We start from the raw sequence: 15,179 nt of genomic DNA on the forward strand, positions 1-15,179 counted from the left end.
GAGAAGTATTTACTGTGTACAATGTAGAAATTCGTTTTCCTAAACTTTTCTTACTAGTAATTACTAAATAGCAATCTATTGAGCTGGGAATTCTGTTGACCAGCTCCAAAGCTTAATCACTTACGTTCTCAAGATCTCTATTTGTTTTTAGCGGTCTTACATTCAAAACTAGAAATTCATATGGAGTCTTTCCCTGTCTTACTTCTGAATCATTTAAACATATCCAAACAGATGTTTGTCACCGAAGTTATATGGTGGTTCCCTCACAGGGAGTGTTGGTGGGTGCTGGTGCTAGTGGTGATGGTGATGGAGCTGTGTGTGTGTGTGCATGTGTGTCTTGCAACCCGAAAGAGAGAATGATAAAGTACAGATGAAAAACTAAGCACTACCACGAAGGGTGAACTGAACAAGAATCTGATACAATGACTGTGATTGCTTTGCCCCAGGGAGCTACAGAACCTGTGCCACCTTAGTCTTGAACGGAAAGGCTGGAAAGGTGTGCCTTCTTGAGTGAGCCATCCAAAGATCACTGGACACCATCAGGGGCAAGAATGGAGCACTCACAGTCAGAGAACAGGAAAGAGAGGGAAAAGCAAAAATCTAGAAATTTTTTCCATGCTGGAATGATTATGAATGAAAAAGCCTTATATGTCAGGGTAATACATATCACAATTAGTCATCTGAAAGAAAAATATATCCCAATATAAACTCAATTGCTAAATATTCTGGTTAAAAGGACCTCAAATAATAAGCTCTTAGTGAAGCCTGGGTTTGCAACGAAGAAATATGTAATGACATGCGAACTCAGGATGTGATTACAAGTGCTCTCCATTGTGCAGGCTGAAGACAGCTGGGTTTGGAAGCAGGATAATTGGATACAAATTATTGCTACTACCTCAATTTTATTTTGCTGCAGCAGATACAGCCTCGGGTGCAGACAGGAAATACAATTCCAAAGCAGAATGAACCCCATTTAATCCATAGATATCAAACGACCTGATTTTTAGAAACTATTCTCAATTTAGTTTCTCCTACACCTCTAGATACACTGCAACCCTGAAAGAATCTTTAATTTAAAGGATCACTGTGGGAAACCAGGCCTGCCCCCAACTATTCCAGTCATGCTAAAGTCTTCTTTTATAAAATTACAGTCACACATCATTTGGTTTTTATTTACATTTTAAATGGGAACACGTTTTAGACATAATGTACCATGATGTGTGCTCCTCATATTTATTAGCACAATTTCCCTGATTACTGTATTTTAAGACCAGAAGACTTATAGACATTTGTAGTAGGGCCTAAAGCAATGCTTGGAAAACTCATTTAAGAGTCTCATCTCTGTTCAATAAAAATGGGACGTATCCCAAAATTTCAATTCTTAAGATCAAATTGAAAGATCGAATTGTAAAGACAGCAAAGAGTCAGTGAGTGTACTGTCATTTCCCTTTCCATACCTATGTAAGACATCACTAATCAATCCCAGTGACACTCATTCCTGAGCCCAGCACATCCTAGCGACGATCAGCCGGAACTGCCACAGGCAAAGAGGCCTGTTTTTGATCCCTGGACTATATTCTAAAGAGAATGGCCAAGATGATAAACAAGAGCGTGCTCCAATACATAGGAAATCAATCGAAGGGAACAGAAACACTCAGCGGGCTGGTGAAACAAGATTCCAGGTGACCAGATGGCTACTTTCAAACATCTGAAGAAAGAACTTGGACGTTTTGTTCACTGTGCCTCCAAAGGGCAGGCCGGGTCTAAACAACCACTGCAGAGGAATCTGGAGTGGCATTATAAGAATGTGTTGGGGCAGAGTGTAGGCAGTATGACGAGGCAGGGCAAGCGGACCCCTGGGGTAAAAGAAGGAGCGTGGATACGTGCTCTTTCCCGTCCTACTGCCCGACCACAGATACACAACAGATGTGTGCTCCTCATATTATTAGCATATCCTTTGCTTTAATCCTTTGCAAACGAGTTCCACTGATCCATGGATATTCTCACTGCAGTTTCTAAGAAAAGGACACTGACAGGTAGTGCTGCTGTTGAATACTGTTGGGGAGGGATTACGCAGTTAGAGAATTTCTTTGATATATATTTAAGGGATGGGCTGAATTTATAATTTAAATGTAAATTGCATACTCTGGCTGTAGAAACCTCTCGATGTTGGACCAATATTAATTTCTCGATGTCCACGCAAGGTGCCACAAAATGTCCTGATCACTCCCACAGGACATGACCCTGCCAATTCACAATGAGACCTCTTTGCTCAGAGAATGAGAAAACTGTGCTATAGGGATTAAGACAGAGTTCCAGGACTTCCTGGAAAAGTCTTAGTCATCTTGATGTAAAAACACATTTGTTTGTTTTTAAAGGAAACATTTTGGTTACACGGAGCGAGAAATTCCTTTACGGCCCCTGAGGCAGATGGCCGCACTCAGCTCAGCAGGCTGTGGTCATGTAACATCTTTAATGAGATTCTTCTATTTTATCCCGTGACCTAGGGGAGACTGGCCAACCGTTTGCCTCAGCCCCTGCATCTGTAGAATAGGACAATGTAGTGACACTGACCTTGCCCGACCCAACCAGCTACACTACAAGGAATGAGGCAGTCTTTGGAGAAAGCTGAGCTTTTTCGAAGAGAAAAACGGCAGAATTGGGTCTCATTATTTTATATTTTGCAGTAGGTTTAAGCTCTTTGCTTGGTTTCAAATCCTTAAAATTATTCACAGTTAGACTAATCTGCTTATTAGATGTTGTAATATATCTTGAGGCTTTTCTTTACTAATGACCTAGAATGGTACTGGTTCAAGCACCAGGAAAGAAACTGCGTTTACACGAATCTCTTACACCTTCCAGAGTACCCTAGAGCGGAGTACCCTAGGCGATTCTCTCCCTCAAAAAAATCTTTCCTTCCCAAATCCTAAACTTCCCAGTGAAAAGACTTACAGACAAGTGTGATAATATCGGCTCCATCCTTCATTCTCCTTATGCTCAGAGAAACACAGTATGCATGCAAGAACATACACTTCACATATATAATCCCGGGGCGGCGGGGAGGGGCGTGCAGAAGAGCCAGAGTAGAAACCAGGATTATAGAAATCAGGGGGATGAAAAAGAATCATTACCAAGCCCCCTCACTTCTCCCTGAGGTCACTTTCAACCACAGGATGCAGTGGGGTGATGAAGGGCACCACCGAACTTTAGCCACTCTCCCATGACCCTGGATCAATGCAAACTGGTCAACAAGAATTATCCTAGCATAATGCTTGGGAGCAAAAGGGACCCACACAGTCATATGCCATACTTATACAAGGAGGCCTATCTGTAGAAATCTTCAGAAATATAAACAAAATGAGAAGAATGAAAGAGTGATACTCTTGTGTTATATTCCAATTCCAATAATCCCTCAAAAGAATCCCTGTGAGCCTACTGATGAAATGATAGCTGACAGGCCAGGAGGGCCTCCTGACTTGTCATGAGTTTCCATCATGGGCACTGGTTGCTTTGGGGCATCCAGGACTCATTCCTTTCTTTGGGGTTCAGCATCTGTATTTTGGGGGAAGGAATTAATTCTCTCCATCTGTATATAGTCTTGGGACTGTCAATCTGGACACCCCACCCCTTCCCCCAGCCGAAGGGTGGGGCATGTGGCCCATGCCAAGCCAATCACACTCTTGTTTCCAGGGCTTTGAATCTTGGATGGAGAAACCTGTTGGAACTTATCCACTGTAACAGTAGCATGCAAGTAAAACCATCAGTTCTGTCCACCAGAACCCCCAAAGCGTCCTCAGTTTCTGTCTTCCACCAAACCTTGTTCTGCACACATCCTGTTGATTCTCTGAGGTACTGGATATGCTTCCAATAAAATCCTTTCATGCTTGACTCAGCCCAAATCAGTGTCTACTGCTTGCAAAAAAAGGAATACTAACTATTAGCAACGTCGAGCTTGCTTCCTCAGATTCCGGACCTACCTGAGGACTTCCAGGTCCAATGAAGCCCTATGATCCTAAATGATTCTAAAAATTATACTCTGTATAATGAGTTCATTCTCCCCAAAATTCTTTTGTTCCTCCATATTCAGTAAGAAAGGGTATTTAAAACAGAATGAGAGAGAGAAGGAGAGTTGGGGGAATGGTTGGAAACTAGCAAGCTTTAGTTTGGTCTCTCTGGCCCTACTCTATCCTAGAAGAAAAGAAGGAAGATAAGTATTTTTTTTTTCCTCCAGAAGAAAATATATTATTGGTTCCCCAGTGGTGAATTTATATTGGTTCTAAATGTCACTTTGAGGAACTGGAGAGACTCAGGAGGGGAAAGAGATTAATGGGCTTTTTAAAGTATAATTTACACACAATAAAATGTATAGATCACAAATGTACAGTTCAATCGGTTTTGACAACTGTACACACCTGTGTAACAGCCATGCCAATCAGGATATGGAACATTACCATCACTCCAGGCAGTTCCATCGTGCCCCTTTCCAGCTAATCCTTCCCCTTCTCTGGAAGAGGCTCTCTATAACAGCTTGCAGAGAAACAATAATATACATTCTCCCTAGGGAGCGGGGATGGCCTCTTCTCCAACTTTTCTTCTAGGATATAGGAGGTTCATAGATACCATTCTGTTAACCCTTTATTCCTCCCTATAAGCTTTATTCTCTCAATCTACAGACATCCTCTTTTCTCTACCTTCTAAACAAATCTTTCCCTTTCCCCTTAAACTACCAAAAATTCTCAATATGCCTTCTTCATGGCTTTTTTTTTTTTTTTTTTTAAAAGAAAGAGCTAGTTATGCTCACTGCTTTTTTTGCTCTTTATCTCACAACTCATTCTGGTCCCTATTTTCTCGTTTTTCATTCTCCCTTGACTTTTACTGTGTTTAGCTGTATTGGCACCCCCTACCATACCCCCGACTTCTTTCGATATCTATCCATCAATCTATCTTATCTATCTACCTATCTACCTACTTACCTACCTAGCTACCTATCTTCTCTCTTTCTCCCTCCCTCCCTCTCTCTCACTATATATATAAACTAAATTTTAATTACTCATATGGTAAACATCAATGAAAACAGGTACTGGCCTTAAATGCTCACAACTGTACAAATCCTTCTCTTGGCTTCTGCCTACATTGAGGGTAGAGATGCTATAGCCAATTCTGGGGTTTGTACCTGGCTCTATTGTTGTAGAAAAGATGCAAAGATCAGACCCACGAGAAACTAAGCAGCACTCGGAGAGTTAGAGAACTCAGGTTTATTACGCCAGCAGTCCCAGAGGAGCTAGCGCTCTGAAGATCTGCGCCCTGAGCTCAGTTGCAACATTCCTTATATAGAACTTATTTGGCATGGGCTGATTGGTTAATTTGTCCTCAGACCTTACAAAGTGGAGGGAGTTGCTATGGTTACAGGTAGTTACATAGCATTATAAAGACATAGTGTTATAGAGCGGTGGGAGTTGCTATGGTTACAGGTAGCTACACAGTGTTACAAAGAGGCAGGAGTTGCTATGGGTTGCAGTTAGTTACATTTGTTGCTTAGGCAGAGCAAGCCAAAGGGAGGATGAGTTTTTTTAGTTACTTTTGAGTACAGCCTGTACAGCAAGCATTTCTACAGAAGCAGAACAAAGAGCTGATTAGTTTTTTGAGTGCAAATTCCTCTTCACTATCACTTACTACCTGTGTGACTTTGAGCAAGTTATTTAATTATTCCATACCTCTGTTTCTTCTGTAAAATGAGGCTGATAATATTACCCATCTTACAGGGTTGTTGTGAGGATTGAATGCTCAGCATTTAGAATTGTGCCTGGTATGGAGTAAGCACTCAACAAATACTAGCAATTTCTATTATCTCATTTGGTCACTGTTGTGGTGTTTGTAGTAAGAGAACTTTATAAACCACAACAGACTTTATTAATACAAGAAGCAATATAAGGCGTACAGTGCATTGGTGCCAACTCTTCTCAGGCTCCCTTAGTGGTTGAACCTCTTTCCTCCGCTTCTTTAATGTGATGTACTCCAAAGCGCCTTCCTTGATCCTCTGTCCTCATGATGCTTGAAGACCTTATCCATCATGGTGGCTTTAATTATGACACCAAGGCCAACGACTTCGAGTACAGGTCTATAATCCTACAGCATGACTTAAATTTCAGAGTTTCCATTCCCAGCTTGCTGCTGGGCATCTTGCCACCATTCATTCGAATTCAACATGCATAACATCAAAATCATCATTTTGTTTTCACAAAGGGGTTGCCCTCGGGATTTTGCTTTGTCCTTGTCCGCAATGACATACTCGTATGTTAAATAAACATGGCCTAGTCTTGCCAGGTACTCCTAGATAAGTATAAAAGAGCTTGAGTACAGACCTTCTGAAGATATAACTGGAATACTCCTCTTGTCTCCCTAAGGCCTGCCCTGTCCACTCTGAAAGGTCCACAATGACTACGCACTATCTATGTAAGAGCTGTGGGCTGGGGGACTGAGTCCCAGGTGACTCGGAAGGAAAATCCTTCATTAAAACATGAGCATCCTAATCCCAGGTCCAACAGCTCTTGGTCTTGGGACTCATTCCCTCATGTCTCACCGTTTTGATAATACTGTCCATGTTTTTATCTGATAGCCCTCACCCCATGCCCAGTGTGTTGTCTGTGCCATGGCAGACTCATGGACTAGCAGAGGAACTGGCAACTCGCCTGGGCACCTGGGTGCCACATTTCATCTCTGCACAGAGCTTTAATCAAGGGAAGAACTTGATCTAAGTGTCTACGGGCCCTGTGGTGCACCTTTAATATCCCCTACAGCCAACTCTGCTATTCTTACAAGCAGCCTAACAAAAGCTGCCTGGACTTACAAGGAAGGCATTCAGGAATTTTGCCAGAGTTTCCTGCCTATGCTGGTCATTAGGGCTGCTCACAGATATTCCACTTTTCCTCTGAGCACAAGTGGGATAGTATCTCCTTGCTGCCCTTGAAGTTAATCATGCCATGTGACTTGCCTTGGCCAATGAGACGTGAACAGAAACAAAAAGGATCACTTCTGGCAGAAGCTTTAAGAACTTGTGCATAATTCACTTGCTCCCTTTTCTTGTGTCAGTGGACGTGTAAACTGAGATGCAGCTTCTACCAGTCTGGGTTCCCGAATGAGCAGAATACACGCATGGAACAGGAGCAAGAGACAAATCATTAGGATTTGGGAGCGATTTGGGGGTTCTTTGTTACTGCAGCACAAGCTTGTCACTCCTGACAGATACAGTGGCCCTGTACATGTGACCAGCTGGCAAACTCCAATTCCTGACCTACCCTCACCTCTGACTTTTGAATTTCCACTTCACTCAGTTCCACTCTCAGGGCCATGTGGTGCACTTAAGCTACCCAAACACAAAGCTGTCCCCTGGTTTATGGATTAAGACTGATCCATACATTGACCCAGCAAAACTATGGACTCTAGTGCTGCCCAAACCCAAGTCCCTAGGCACAATTTTCCCCAATATCATCAGCATCTAAACAAGAGTCTTCTTATTAAAGTGTCCCATTCTAGCCAGGCCGACCATATAATTTCTTGTCCAAAGTGGTTTTGAGAGTGAAAGGGGACTGGGGGGACAGGCTTAAGTATTCACTGTCCTGGATAAACAGGGACACTTGGGCCTGAATTCTGCTTCCATCATCTCTACAATAGAGGTCTTGGTATAAGAAAAATTCCTAGAGGTCTCATCTAAGGATAGATCGCCATACCCAGGAAATGCGATTAAAGGCCTAAGAAGAAGCATGTGGTGAAATTAATGTGTTTACCAGAGTGTGCTCTGCTTTCACTATTCTATGTGGCATTGGGCTGAACGAGCACAGCTGTTTCCCTGAGTAGGCACATGTGGATAGCGGGAGACATCCAAGCAAAACCAAGAGCCCAAAGCAAAATCCAGCCGTAAAGTATGAACACCCTGCAGAAACGTTAACAGCGTCTTCCTTCCACTGGTCAGCCTGGGAGTCATTTAAGAGGAAGGACAAAATCAAGAAAACAATCTTAGCAGCAAAAAGAATTCTTTAAGATCGTCACAGTCAATGCAACTTCAGTGACTATGGGCTCCCACTCTCTTAGGCATGTGAAACATATTAAATGTCAGTAAATATTTTAAAAGAATGCTGAATTTTCTAGGTAAAGTAACACGTTGTAGAAGACAGATGATTTCTCTATCTGCCGCTACTCTGAATTTTTCTTTACTTTGTAAAACACCAGGATTCTAATTGGCTCATTCAAAATGTTGCTGGTTTATGGTCAAGAAGTATATAATGATTTTTGTATAAGATTCTGTTTTTCTGTCCATCTCAATCCCCACTCCTCCACCTCTGCTTCATGTGACGTGGGTCCCCCACCACAGGGCTGTCATATGACCTGAGCTAGTCCAAGTACTCCCGTGTCCGAACTTAGATTCAGGGATGGGACTATGATCCAAACAAGATCACGATGTGGTTTTTCTGAGATTGAAACCATCACTGGGCATGTTAGTTTCCTAAGTTGCCGGAACATATTACCACAAACAGAGAGGTTTAAACCAACAGGAGTTTATTCTCTCACAGTCTGGAGGCTGGAAATGCTAAATCGAGGTGTTGGCAGGGCCGCATTTCCTTTGAAGTCTCTGAGGAAGAATCCTTCCACAACTCCTCATGGTTTCTGGTGATTGCCAGTGATTCTCGGTGTCCCTTAGTTTGTAGCTACATCACTCTCACTCTGCCTTGTTCATCACAAGGCTGTCTTCCCTCTCCCTCTGTGCCTGTGTGTTCATACGGTGTTCTCCTTTCTGTGTATGTCTCTGTGCTGCTTCTCCTCTTTTTATAAAGGCACCTGTCATATTGGATTAAGGGCCCAGCCTACTCGGTATGACCTCTCTTAACTTACATCTTAATTACATCTACAATGACCCTATTTCCAAATAAGGTCGCAGTCACAGGCACCAGGAGTAGGACTTTGACACATCTTCTGGGGGAACACAATTGAACTCACAATACTAAATGAGAGAGGGCTTCTCCCACTGACTGCAAGCTCACAGCCACGGAACACTCACCTGAGCAGTAAGTAAACAGAACAGAGATAGAGAAAGACCAATAAGGCCTGGTACTGAATTCCTGGAATGCATTTCTATCTGAAGCCCAGTCAATCTCTTGGATTTTCCAATAACAAGACCAACAAAATATCTTTCTTTAAATAAGAAATACATTAAAAAATATATTTAGGTTGAGTTTCTGTCACTTACAACCAAGAGATCTAATTAATATATCTACTGATGAATAATACCATATAATGTGAATTCAAATAGTTTCTCATAATCTGAGTAAGGAAGATAGAGGAAGGTACATATGAAAAAGACTGGCCGTGAGTTGATAACTGTTGAAATTAAGTGATGGTATAAAGGAGTTTTTTATTATACTATTATATTATTCTCTGTACCTTTACATATGGTTGAGATTTTCCACATGAAGTGTTAAAAAAGAGTGCCTCAGACCTCCCATTTAAAGTCAAATGCAAATCAGGGCAAACAAAGGAACAGGCAAGGTAGAATCACACACAAAGCAGACAACAGCAGGCGTCCACGGAGAGTATCTGTAACACGCGAGAACATTAGGACGAGGGCTCTCTGCAGCACACGCAGGGCTTTGATACAAGTCTGTGAGGGCCTGACGGGTCAGGAGGTCTTGCGTAAAGATGCCTGGCAGATGATCACCGAAAACCATGCAGAGAAAGTCTGGCGATGAGGCTTCAGCTCCAGGAGTAACTGTGGAGAGCACAGTGTGCCCTGGAGAAACTCGCCTTTCCTCCCAGTTAATCACAGGAAAGCAGCTACATTCCCCAGCTAGCAATAAAGCAAGGGTGCGGTTCAAAGACAGGGTTACGTCGTTTCTAAATGTTCACTGACAAGCACTGCTATTCTGACACAAGAATACATTTCACGGTTTATGACATACCCACGATTTTGTACCTTAACTTAGGCTGGATCACCGCCTCTTCTGCGACCCTCCCTTGCTCCTGAATCAGAGGTTCTCAGCCTCAGCTGCCCATTAGAATCACCTGGGATCTTTAAAAAAAATCCTGATGTCCAGGCTGCCCCCTAGACCAATAAAATCACAATCTCTGGGTTTGGGGCCCAGGCATCGGTATTTCTAGAAGGCTCTTTAGCGATCCCAGTGAGCAGCTAGGGCTGAGGACCACCATCTCAGATAGACCTACATTTGTGAGGTGGTCACCCACTTTGGATATGCACCTCACTTTTCCAGGCATCTCCTGCTATTGGTCAGACCAAGCTCACTTCCTGATCTACTCATGTGGGTAGATCTCAACCAGTCCAGAATCTGGTTCCTTCCTCTTTGCAATAGTTTCATCGGGTGGCCATGGCAAAATACCACAAACCTGGTGGCTTAACACGACAAAACCTTACACTCACAGTCCTGGAGGCTGTAAATCCAAAAGCAAGGTATGGGCAGGTCACCCTCTCCTGGAAGGCAAGTATCCTTTCCTACCTCTTCTGACCTCTTGCGGTCGCTGGCAGTCCTTGGCGTTACTTGGCTTGTGGACACATTGCTCCGATCTCTGCCTTCAATGTCCCTTGGCATTCTCTCTGTAAGTCTGTGTCCTTTCTCCTCTTCTTAAAAGACCACCTTTCACACTCGATTAAGAGCTCATCCTGCTCCAGTAGGACCTCAGCCATCTACATCCACAATGGCCCCGTTTCCAAATTAGGTCACACGCTGAGGTTCCAGGAAGGATGTGCTTCCTCACCCAAATGATAAGCCTTGGACTTTATGTTCACCAGAGAGCATGTAAGACCTAGCAAACTGGGTGCACGATGTCTTTTTAAAGAGTTTTTATTTTGAAATCATTTTAGATTTAGAGAAGTGTTGCACAGACAACACAGAGAGTTCCCGTACACCCTTTACTCAGCCTCCTCTAATGGTAACATCTTATAAAACCACAGTACATTTACAAAAAGAAACGAACACCTGTATAATACTATTAACTATACACTTTATACATATTTCACCAGATATTCTACTAATACCCTATTTCTGTTCTAGGATCCAAGTCAAGATATCACTTTGCATTTAACATAATGCTTTTAAAAATAAAAAGGGTCTGAACCAAGCTCTGATCCACAGCATCGAAAATTCACTCAGGCTTCCTTCCCTATTCACCCTTCAGCCTCTTACCCAACCTCATATCTGCATTTAATTACTTCTCTGTGTTTCATCTGTTCATCTTTCCTGTTTGGATCTAATAGCCTCAATTTTTCAGTCAAGTTAGTTCTTAACAATTTTAAGGTCATGGGACCACTCTGAGAATCCGATAGAAGCTAAAGACTCTCTTCTGAAAAAAATGCACAGACAAAAACAACTTTGCATCCAATTTCAGAGCAGATATCAATCCCCCTCCTCCTCCCCAAGGGTTTTCACCTAGGCACGACCTTCCATAGTCTGGCTTCCTTGGACATCGATGCTGTGATTAAATCAGCACAACTCACTGTCCAGCTCTCTCCTAAGACAATTTCTGCAGGTCCTGCACGTAGCAGCAGCTCTCTGCACTCTGGGTTTTGGCCAACACCAGCTGCCTCAGCCACTGCCTTGGACTGAGACTGGGCAGAGTCTTCAGCTGGATAGTGAGGATGGCTGGACTCTACCCCTCTGGCCAACTTGGCTATCAGTATTGAACCCTACAAGTTTCGCTTGACCCATCACCACTTTGGAGCCTGCTTTCTCTGTGATGGAAAGCAACAGCTCAGAATTTAACATTTCTCAGTTCAAAATCTATGTTATCATCTTGGTTTCGACAACAACAACACAAAAAGTGAAACCAGGATCCAGAGCAGTACTGATAAGCTCTACTAAAATCAGATCTTCTGTCGTTTTGAAATGGCAGGAACCTTGGTCCCAAGGACAATGCCTGCCTACCACATATCACCTTTGGAAACAGAATGCAAGCCCCTCTCCTCCTGCCCCATGAAAGCCAAACGACTGTCAACCAACCCTGCATGTTCTCTCAAGCCACTACACCAGCTCCTGCAGCAGAAACCAAGAAAAAGGAGAACTCCATCCCACTCACTTCTCACAACCTTAGCCTGAACCTCTTGTTCCAACCCATTCCTCGAATCCTGTTCTGTCCCACTCACCCTGCCATACTCAGACTCTGCTTGTTCTATCAGTGCCTCATCCGTCTGACTAATGGTCCCTGTGTCACCCGAACTCGATTACCTTTGGTAAAGATCCCTGCAGGCTGCCTTGGGGTCACACTTTCTCCCCTACCACCACTCTGGCCAGGATCACACCAACTCCTCCAGCATCAGCCAGAAGGCAACAGGGTTGGAGAACAGACAAAAATAATTCCTGCAGACAGGGCTGGGTCTGTTCTTACCTTCTGCAAATGGTTCCCATTCATAAAAGCGGCCCATGAATGGCTTGTTGTTGTAAGATGCACACTGTACCTCCCGGATACTTCTACTGCTTTCTGGACACACCTAATAAAGCAGATAGTAAATATGCAATTAGTGCTCATATCTTTTCATAGCCCCAGTCAAATCCCAGGAGACCTCTCCAACGTTAAATACTAGGCCTCTTCTACTGAAACCAGGATTTCTGAAAATTTGCTGATTACCTACATCAAAAATTTAAAACACAGATTCCAAGACTTCACTCCAAGTTTACTAAATCAGAATCTTTGTAAAAGAACACTATATTTTTAACAAGCTCTCCAGGTTAAGTTTTTGCACACCGCAGTCTGAAAACCACTAACCTAAACCTTCTGCTCCTGACAAATTGGTCTCCCCTCAAAGAGGTCATCCGTTTCCATCTGTTTGACTTTGTTCCTGCCATTCCTGTACACAAGATAACGCTCACCGGAACCACGTGCAGAGCCCTGACCATGTACAGGCACTGCTTTAAACATATTACACAGATTAACTCATTTAACCTTCACAACAATCAATGAGGTAGATATGAGAGTTTGCTGATTTTTCACAGATGAGCAAATTGAGGCACAGAGGAGCCACATAGACAGTGGGGACAGAGACTGGGTTTAACTCCAAGCAGTCTGGTCCCCACCAAGCTGCGGCTCAGTATCCTCCCCATCTTGTCTAAATTTTGGTCTAAATTCTCTCCACCATCTAATGCAGGACCTCCTAGCCTTTAGAATGAGAAAAAGTCACCCAGAGATCTCCAGGGAAACGCAAATTCCTGGATCTCTCTCCCAAGTATTATTATTCAGGAAGTCTGGGATGAGGTCCAGAAATCTGTATTTTATCAAATTATCCAGGTGATTCTGATATTCTAGATTAGTCAAAGAAAATATCCAGCGTCCTCTGGCTTATTTCTTATTTATAAATGGTAAATATGAGCAAAGTGTGATATAAAATAAATAAATGTGAAATAAAATAATAAGATCAAAATCTCTATTTTAAATTGTGGATCAAGTGTGATTGAGCATTTCTAAACCCAGCTACAGTCTGTTTAAGTGTGGGATATGTGTATGAGTGCGTGTTTTAAAAATCAGAAAGGAAAGGAATCTGGTCCCTTAATTATTAAAAGCTCTGTATGTAAGAAGTCTCTGGAATGAACCGCTAATAAGACAGCTCAAAGTCCTGAAGGATTTATAAAGAAATCTACTGTATGTATCAGAAACACCAGGCCTCCTGGAAGATGAGGGAACAGAGGGAAGAATGAAACCAGGTGGAAGAAAAGTATCTCCTGCTAAATAAAGGACAGTCAGGGGAGGCTGTGGGTACAACACTCGGGGTGGTCATAATCCTGCTGCTGCCTGAGCTAAACCATATGGAGGAAGAAACTACGTGAAGCAGAACGTGACGGAAACTGGTGGGAAAAAGGGGCAGGGCGGGCTGAGCTCCGACGATCAGCCAGCAGCTGACAGGCCAGGGAAGGGCTTAGGAAGTCAAGCTGCTGGCGGCCCTAAAGCTGGGATGGTGTGGGCTTCCAGCAACACCAGCTGTCTCCATGAAGGATCGAGGGTTAATGTGCTTTTTACAATCCTTTTTGGCAGAACCAGTGTTCAACTAGGATGTGATCGGCTGGGCAACTTGGGAGAAGGCACTGTCCTTGCAACCAGAAAAAATCACTACGGAGTATGTTAAAAATACAGATTCTCGGGCCTCATCCCAGTAGGAAAGACGGCCTAGAAATACATGCTGGAATTGTTCCCTCAGGTGATTCTGGTGCAGCCGGCCTGGCACCAGACTGTGCAGCAACAGTGAAGAGCCACACCCAAGCCTCGATCTCACTCCAAATTCCTTTACGCACAATCACAGAATGGCAGAGCAATGAGAATCAAATCCAAGTCCTTTAATTTACAGATGAGAAAACCGAGCCTGGAGAAGTGGCATACTTTGTGAAAAGTCCCATAGTGACATAGTGACAGAGCCCAGAGCTCTGTCACCCACTCTGGCCATAATCAGGAACTACAGATCAGCTGCTGGGTGGCAGATTTTCATAAGGAAATCAGACCAGAACAAGTGGGCTAAATGTCCTGCTCTCAAATAACCACACCTATGTGAAGCCAAGCTGCTCTGCAGTAAGGTGGTTACCAGAATTGGAAGCTGCAGACGACGAAAACTCAGCCAGTCTGCTTGACCCATCTCCATCAGCAAAATAGTGCCAAAAAGCCAGACCATGCACTTTCAGAATCATTCTGAATTGCTCAGTACTCGATGATATAAATGTCTATTTTATGATGTGGAAAGCAGTCCACAATCCGTTAAGTGAAAAAAAGTGTTAAAATGATTATGCGTGGTGTTGGGGGCGGGGGAAGAGAAAGAGAGGTTAAAAATGTTATCTGTAGAAGGTAGGTTACAGATGTTTTGTCTTCACAATCAACTTTTGGTTTATTTGTATTGTCTAATATTTCTGCAATAAATATGTAATATTTATGTAATAAAAATTTATCGGAGTTGAGCTCTTCCAAACACATTTGGCCCTTAGCCACTTTTGCATGTGCTTCTAGTTTATCATCTTATGGTGTGTTGTAAGTCCTGTTAATGGCTGGTGTTCTTGTTACATCCATATTCAACTGCAAGCCAACCAGTCACTTGTGATGGGTCATTCAGGATACCATGTCCCTGGTCATCAACAAGTTCTTTATATCTGAGCATGGCCTAGTCACTTTCTGAGGTAGGAGAACTTAAGGTGGCATCAGACCCA

The 15,179-nt window shown here is 43.1% G+C and overlaps 1 protein-coding gene across 1 annotated transcript in view; it reads right to left on the reverse strand.

The window, feature by feature from the left end:
* The window catches only part of THSD4 (thrombospondin type 1 domain containing 4), a 549,795-nt gene that overhangs the window by 424,079 nt on the left and 110,537 nt on the right, over positions 1-15,179 (reverse strand). The window contains exon 6 of the mRNA XM_039856496.1: positions 12,388-12,490. Coding sequence (XP_039712430.1) covers positions 12,388-12,490 — 103 coding nt within the window. The remainder of the gene's footprint in view (positions 1-12,387; positions 12,491-15,179) is intronic.

This window comes from Pteropus medius, unplaced genomic scaffold, assembly GCF_902729225.1.
Source record: "Pteropus medius unplaced genomic scaffold, Ma_sr-lr_union100, whole genome shotgun sequence".
NCBI classification, from domain to species: domain Eukaryota; kingdom Metazoa; phylum Chordata; class Mammalia; order Chiroptera; family Pteropodidae; genus Pteropus; species Pteropus medius.